This window comes from Aythya ferina, assembly GCF_964211825.1.
Source record: "Aythya ferina genome assembly, chromosome: 6".
Lineage (NCBI taxonomy): Eukaryota > Metazoa > Chordata > Aves > Anseriformes > Anatidae > Aythya > Aythya ferina.
The window spans coordinates 41,952,806-41,960,640 of NC_140303.1; the positions used below are offsets into that span (position 1 = coordinate 41,952,806).

Here is a 7,835-nt window from a genome sequence, read left to right on the forward strand (position 1 = left end):
TGGTGGTACAATAAATTGTCATACATGTATCAGAATTGTATTTGCTATAAATATTTCTCTTGGCCCTTTAATGACTAGTAAGAATGTATCTGCAGGGAGTTCAGTATGTGGAAATACCTTGAGTTTATGTACAAATGAACTTGTGAGGAAGAAGGAACATACCTTCACGGCAGAAATGAACTCATGATCGTAGGAATTATCCTAAAACTTAGTGTTGTATGAAGTGGCCTGACACCTGTAAGTCTCGAAAGAAACTGGGTATTGAAGAAGCTGAACGTTTCTGTGCTCATTCTGATAACCTTAAGCCGTTGGTTATTCAGCGACAACGCCTGCAAATATAATTCTGACAATCAGTTGAAACACAGCTCTCCTTCAGCTATTCATTTGAAAGATGGAGGCCGAGGCATAGGTGAAATTTTTTCTGAATCGTAAATTGAATTCAGGTAAATAGTGACAGGGAAACAAACGTTCGACCGTTTCTGAGTTGATGTAGCTTTGTAAAAGCATTAGAGAGGGAAGTAAGCGGTACTGCCTGTGCACTCGGTGCACGCGGAGGCGCAAGCATGGGTGTCGGTAGCCTAGTAACGGGGTGACTGGAAGGGTATTTTTTTTTTTTTTTTCTTCCGTCCTTCCGTATAACAAACAGCACTCCTGGCAGGTGAGCCAATTAGGCAGCCGCAGCTCCAAGCACCGGGGCGGTTCAGAGGGCAGGGTGTGGGTCCGATGTCCCGCAGAGCCCCAGAGCGCCCGAAGGAAGGACACGGAGGTGCCGTGGGGGAGCCGGGGGAAAGCAGAGGGGGCCCGCACGGGTCTCTTGGCAAGGCGGCGGCCGCGGCGCCCCCCGCGAGCCTTGGCCCTGGCGCACGGCGCCTGGCGGCGCGGCCTCGGCCCGGGCGGGCGGCTGCGGGGCGGGGCCGGGCCGCGGGGCGGGGCCGGCGGAGCTGCCCCTCCTCCCCGCCGGAAGAGGCCCCGGGGCGGCGGGAGCATTTCCGGGGCAGCGCCGGTGGCGGCGGCGGCCCAGCAGCGCCATGACGTCGCTCCGCGCCTTCACCTGCGACGACCTGTTCCGCTTCAACAACATGTGAGTGACACCCCACACCCCCCCGGGCCGGCCCCGGCCCCGGCCCCGCAGCCCGGCCAGGCCCGCGCTGAGCGTTGCTCGCTCTCTCTCGCTCTCTCTCTCTCTCTCTCCCTCCCTCCCTCCCTCCCTCCCTCGCTCTCCCCGCAGCAACCTGGACCCGCTGACGGAGACCGTATCCTTCCGCTGCCGCCGGCCGCCTGGCGGGAGGCCTCGGGGGGCGCCGCGCCGGTGTGGCTGTGCTCCTTAACTGGCGACCGCAGTACGGGATCCCCTTCTACCTGCAGTACCTGGCGCACTGGCCCGAGTACTTCATCGTGGCGGAGGCGCCCGGCGGGGAGCTGATGGGTTACAGTGAGTGCCCCGGCCCCGGCCCCGGCCCCGCCGCTCCGGGGCCGCAGCGCTCGGCGGGGGCTCCGGCTGCTCTCGGGCCGCGGGGCGGGCGCGCTGCGAGCGGCGCTTAGCTCCGGGCTCGGGCTCGGGCTTCCCTTCGCCCGCCGAGAGCCAGCCCTGGGCCGGGGAGCCGAGCCGAGCCTTGCCTTGCCTTGCCTTGCCTTGCCGCGGTGGCGTTCGCCAGCAGTACCCGCTACTAGGGCTGTCTGCCGGTTCGCCCTCCTCGTTATCGCTGCCCCGGCATCCCGGGAGGCCTTTGCAGAGAGTGGGGAAATGGCCCGTTCTATGTGTTGAAGCCTAAAGCATTGGTGCTGTGAGTGACGGGTGTTTCTGAAGTACTGCGTGCGACAGAAGGTTTGAAGGGTTGTTCACAATCTAACGCTTGTGTGGTGCTGTGTAGAAACAAGCTCCAAAGACACCCCCGCTCCCCACCCAACTCTTCCCCCTCCCCCCAGAATAACAAACAAACAGAAAAACCCACCTCTTTTGGCTACATGTAACGTGTTTGCAGGGTCTAAGCTGTCTTTTGCCAGATTAGCAAAGCTGCCCAAGTTCTACCCCCTCAAAGCGACCAGAAATTTCCTTTAGTTGCTAGGGTGATGAACTAGTTTTTTGGCTTGTAGCCCTCTGTTCTTCCATTATTCCAGTCAGACCCCGAATTCTGCTTGTTTAAAGACTCATGAGAATTGCTTAAGGCTTTTATTTAGAAGGCACTCCTCAAAAAACAAACTTTGAAAAATGATTTAACTTTTTTAATGCTAGTCAAGAGACTAGTGTAAAACGAGCAAAATGATGTCTGATGCAATGAAGCAGAACTGTATGAGAACCATCTGCATTGTCTGCGGTAGGTGAAGTTGGGTGTCAGAATAGGTTCTGTTAGCGTGCAGTTGGTGAAATCAGGAACTAGCATCTGGGGGTCTTTCCAATAGAGCTTGGAATCCAGACAGAAATGTGACCTTCAGGGGCCTTGTCTGCCTTTCTCTGAAGCTCTGATATTTGACCCGTAACCGTACAGAGTTGCTAAGTCATAGAGTGATAACACAGACATGCTTTGTTCAGCTTTTTGCCACAGTTGTTGCAGCATGTGTTCATATACTCCTCTGTAACGATGTACACCTGGGGTGCGGTGTCCCAGAGGTGCTGCTGTGCTGATACTCTGTATGTCCGCAGTAATGGGTAAAGCAGAAGGCTCTGTGGCCAGGGAAGAATGGCACGGACATGTTACTGCTCTCTCTGTTGCACCAGAATTTCGACGGCTGGGTTTGGCTGCCAAGTTGATGGAACTATTGGAAGAAATCTCAGAAAAGTGAGTATTACCCTTCTCTTTAAGCTGATCTTGTAAAGTATTCTTTCTGTAGACTTTTGTCCCTGGTTTAGGTATTTGTTTTACATGAAACGTACCCAGACTCCCGGACTTCTCTATTAAATAGTGCCCCCAGCTGACTGAAATTCCCTGTAGAGAACAAGAGCTAAAAACTTCGCTCGGCATTTTAAAATGTCTTGATTTCTATGAAAGCTCACTTGCCATGATGAATGGGAAGTAGTCTAAATTGCAGCAAAGACACAGTATAAATTATCCTTTTCTTGATATTTTGTGAAGTTCTTTTCCTACCAACAGTGTTTTCCACAGTGCCCCCAACATACTTGTTTAGCGGCTGTGGGCTTTGTGCGGGTTCCCTTGGACGCAATATTACGCAAATGTAGTGCTGCAGACAGTAACTTAGCTTATTTTCCATCTCATGCTGGCTTACTCGTACCTGCAGAAAATGAACACATTAGGGAAATGTCCCTAGCTCGTGCCAGTAGGGCAACCCTATTGTGGTTGGTTGAATCCCCAAATTGCTTGATTCTTTGAAGAACTTGCATACTGAGGGCTGTCTCCTCAGTTGCTGTTAGGCAACTGAATTGTGAGACTGATTTTTCTTCCCATGTTCATTTTGAAGGGGGCAGTCCCTAAGCTAGTGCAATGTAAATGCATCTAAAGTACGGATTATAATTAAAATAATCATATATATATACATATGAAAATGTATATATATATACATATATATACATATATATATGAAAATGAGGCTTCTGTGGGTATTTGGCTGGCCCTGTTCTTTTTGTTAATAATTCTGAGTGCACTGGATGGTGTAGAAGATTGTTCATGTGACCAAAAAAAATAACTTAGGCCAATACTGGGCTTGTCCCATGGTAAAAGGAGTGCATCTGTTATAACAGCGTGAAACATACCTGATTAGTGTATTGCCTCATCAGACCTGTTCTTGGTTACATGTTGTGGGTTTTTAATTGGAAATATATTCACCTGCTTGTTCTTACTGTGTTTTGTTTATTTTTTAAAAGAAAGGGCGGATTTTTCGTTGATCTCTTTGTGAGAGTATCAAATCAGGTTGCGGTAAACATGTATAAGCAACTGGGCTACAGTGTGTACCGGACAGTGTTAGAGTACTATTCTGCTAGCAATGGAGAGCCTGATGAGGATGCTTATGGTAAGTACTTGTTCTACCCCACGTTGAATGGAAAGGTCCTCTTGTGTGTCCCAGGGTTGTCCCTGTGTTTTGTTTATAGGGAAAAAGTTAAGGTGGTGGTTGTTTAATGGGATTTTACTTCTTCCTTTAGATAGCTTTTCCTGCTGAGGATTAATATCTGTTAAAAAACTCAACCTTGTGGTTTGCACGTTGCATTGTATCCATGGTAAAATAAAATACCAGATGAGTAAGCTATCAAGTACAAAGACATGTTATTCTGTGAGTAAGGATAAATAACGTTTGGTTACTTATCTAATGGAAAGAATGCTCCTGGCAGGTGCCTGGACTTCTTCCTGATGCCACTGGGAAGAGGAATGGCTGTGCTTTCCTTCTTCTTCCTTTCTCTTCCCTCCTTTTCTGTGACGGTCCCCCCCCCCCCGCATTTGTTTTGTTGTCCCTTGATTATACGGACTTGAGGAATTGTTTTTCTCAGCCAATTAAAATCTTACAGAGGCTAATGGTCCACAGTGACAGAGAATTGGGTGGCCTTTTCAATTTAAAGGATAAAGGACATGGAAATTTCAAGTACTGTGTTAAAAAAACAGGAGTACTAGGTGCTTGTTATTGCAAGGTATTTTTTCCTGTAAGTGTCCTCCACGAAAGCTTCTTTGGGCTTGCTGTGTATCTTTTCTGTTCATCCATTCATCGTTTCAGATTCAAGTAACATACGAAATACAAAGGCTGTGGACAGACAACTACAGTTGTTGCAGATGACTTAAGTCATGTTTGCCCTTTTAGCCTGCCATTTTCTTGACATTCAGATGAATTTTGTGCCGCACTAATGATTTGAATTGTTAACATTGCTGCCAAAATCAGCTTGATTGAAAGTGGTAACTTTCAATCTAACTGTAATAGGGAATTTGCTTAGTATGGCTTTGTGCAACAACTCTTGTTACAACAACATCTTGTTCCTCTTGCTACAGATATGAGAAAAGCACTTTCCAGAGATACGGAGAAGAAATCTATTATACCTCTTCCGCATCCTGTGAGACCGGAAGACATCGAGTAACTGTAAACCGTGATTCTCAGGCAACATGCTAAGAATTTTGGATTGCTTTTCTGTCTACCCCCCAAAACCTTACAGATGAGAAAACATAGCCGCAATGTTTTTTTCTCATGAAACACCAAAAGCAATATTGAGAAGTTTACTTACACCGTCTTTATTGGTAATAGCTGCAGACTTCTGAACTTCCCCTAGTGAATTTTCTTTTCAAATATTGGTAATGCAGAGACTATTAAATGGAATCACCTGGTGACATGGTGCACGGTGTGTGTTTTTTATTTTTCTAAAATCAAAGATAATTGGCCAGTAATAGTAAAACTCCTAAAAATGCCATTAATCATGACCAGTGAAAATATTATTGTACAATACCCAGGAAGAGGGACAAGCGGAGGTAGTGTATTAATACTTTCATAGAAAATACACCTGTTACAGACAATTTGGACATTTTTTCAAGTTCTGTGGCACAAGGAGGGGCTGAACTCAATGTGGTCCATGCTCAATTTGGAAAATCCAGGCAAATAAAGAACTCGAGGATTTCTATCTACGGAGGACGCGATTCAAGACCAGTTCTTGGTACCATACATAAACTTGGAATGCTGCATCCACTGAAATAAGCCACAGTAAGGGTTTCTTGCGTTCTCATCCCATACTGCAGGTATTTAACGGCAGGGTTGAACGCCACCTGCTGGTGGGAAGTAAGTACTGCAGGCGGCCGAACTCCACGCATGCGCGATGGCAGCAGACGGCGCCCTCCGCCGCCACCTGGTGGTGGGAAAGGGGTACTACAGGCGGACGGCGGCCGCGCATGGGAGGTGGCGCCCGCGGGTGCCCTCTGCCGCCATCTGCTGGTGTAAAACGAGTACTGCAGGCGGCCGGAGGACGCGCATGCGCGGTGGCGCCCACGGGCGCTCTCTGCCGCCACCTGCTGGTGGAAAACGACTACTGCGCTCTCTTTGAGAGCGGGCGTTCTCTTTTCCACCGACAGGTGGCGCCCGCGGGCGCCCTCTGCCGCCACCTGCTGATCGGAATCGGGTACTGCAGGCGGACGGGGGGCGCGCGTGCGCGGAGACGCCCGCGGGCGCCCTCTGCCGCCACCTGCTGGTGGCAATCGAGTACTGCAGGCGGCCGGGGGGCGCGCATGCGCGGTGGTGCCCGCGTGCGCCCTCTGCCGCCACCTGCTGGTGGAAAACGAGTACTGCAGGCGGCCGGGGTCCGCGCATGCGCGATGGCAGCAGACGGCGCCCTCTTCCGCCACCTGCTGATCGGAATCGGGTACTGCAGGCGGCCGGGGGGCGCGCGTGCGCGGTGACGCCCGCGGGCGCCCTCTGCCGCCACCTGCTGGTGGCAATCGAGTACTGCAGGCGGCCGGGGGGCGCGCATGCGCGGTGGCGCCCGCGGGCGCCCTCTGGCGCCACCTGCTGTTGGGAAAACAGTACTACAGGCGGCCGGAGGACGCGCATGCGCGGTGGCGCCCACGGGCGCTCTCTGCCGCCACCTGCTGGTGGAAAACGACTACTGCGCTCTCTTTGAGAGCGGGCGTTCTCTTTTCCACCGACAGGTGGCGCCCGCGGGCGCCCTCTGCCGCCACCTGCTGATCGGAATCGGGTACTGCAGGCGGACGTGGGGCGCGCGTGCGCGGTGACGCCCGCGGGCGCCCTCTGCCGCCACCTGCTGGTGGAAATCGAGTACTGCAGGCGGCCGGGGTACGCGCATGCGCGGTGGTGCCCGCGTGCGCCCTCTGCCGCCACCTGCTGGTGGCAATCGAGTACTGCAGGCGGCCGGGGTCCGCGCATGCGCGGTGGTGCACGCGGACGCCCTCTGCCGCCACCTGCTGGTGGGAATCGGGTACTGCAAGCGGACCTTAAATGCGCATGCGCTGTGACGCCCGCGGGTGCCCTCTGCCGCCACCTGCTGGTGGAAAACGAGTACTGCAGGCGGCCGGAGTCCGCGCATGCGCGGTTGCGCCCGCCGGCGCCCTCTGCCGCCACCTGCTGATCGGAATCGGATACTGCAGGCGGAAGGGGGGCGCGCGTGCGCTGTGACGCCCGCGGGCGCCCTCTGCCGCCACCTTCTGGTGGCAATCGAGTACTGCAGGCGGCCGGGGTCCGCGCATGCGCGGTGGAGCCCGTGGGCGCCATCTGCCGCCACCTGCTGGTCGGAATCGGGTACTGCAGGCGGCCCGGGTCCGCGCATGCGTGGTGACGCCCGCGGGCGCCCTCTGCCGCCAGCTGCTGATCGGAATCGGGTACTGCAGGCGGCCGGGTTCCGCGCATGCGCGGTGACGCCCGCGGGCGCCCTCTGCCGCCACCTGCTGATCGGAATCGGGTACTGCAGGCGGCCGGGTTCCGCGCATGCGCGGTGACGCCCGCGGGCGCCCTCTGCCGCCACCTGCTGGTGACAATCGAGTGCTGCAGGCAGCCGGGGTCCGCGCATGCGCGGTGGTGCCAGCGGGCGCCCTCTGCCGCCACCTGCTGATCGGAATCGGGTACTGCAGGCGGCCGGGTTCCGCGCATGCGCGGTGACGCCCGCGGGCGCCCTCTGCCGCCACCTGCTGGTGACAATCGAGTGCTGCAGGCAGCCGGGGTCCGCGCATGCGCGGTGGTGCCAGCGTGCGCCCTCTGCCGCCACCTGCTGGTCGGAGTCGGGTACTGCAGGCGGACGGGGTCCGCGCATGCGCTGTGACGCCCGCGGGCGCCCTCTACCGCCACCTGCTGGTGGCAATCGAGTACTGCAGGCAGCCGGGCGCCACGCATGCGCGCATGCGCGGTGGTGCCCGCGGGCGCCCTCTGCTGCCACCTGCTGGTGGAAAACGAGTGCTGCAGGCAGACGA

At 54.5% G+C, this 7,835-nt stretch overlaps 1 protein-coding gene across 1 annotated transcript; it reads left to right on the forward strand.

The window, feature by feature from the left end:
• The first annotated feature begins 954 nt into the window (after positions 1–954).
• NAA20 (N-alpha-acetyltransferase 20, NatB catalytic subunit) lies at positions 955–5,258 on the forward strand. The gene is made up of 6 exons (XM_084523155.1): positions 955–1,081; positions 1,229–1,253; positions 1,342–1,432; positions 2,642–2,777; positions 3,818–3,963; positions 4,926–5,258. Exons 1-6 carry the CDS (start codon positions 1,029–1,031, stop codon positions 5,009–5,011), a joined length of 537 nt encoding a protein of 178 aa, XP_084379281.1. The 5' UTR covers positions 955–1,028; the 3' UTR covers positions 5,012–5,258.
• The last annotated feature ends 2,577 nt before the right edge of the window (positions 5,259–7,835 follow it).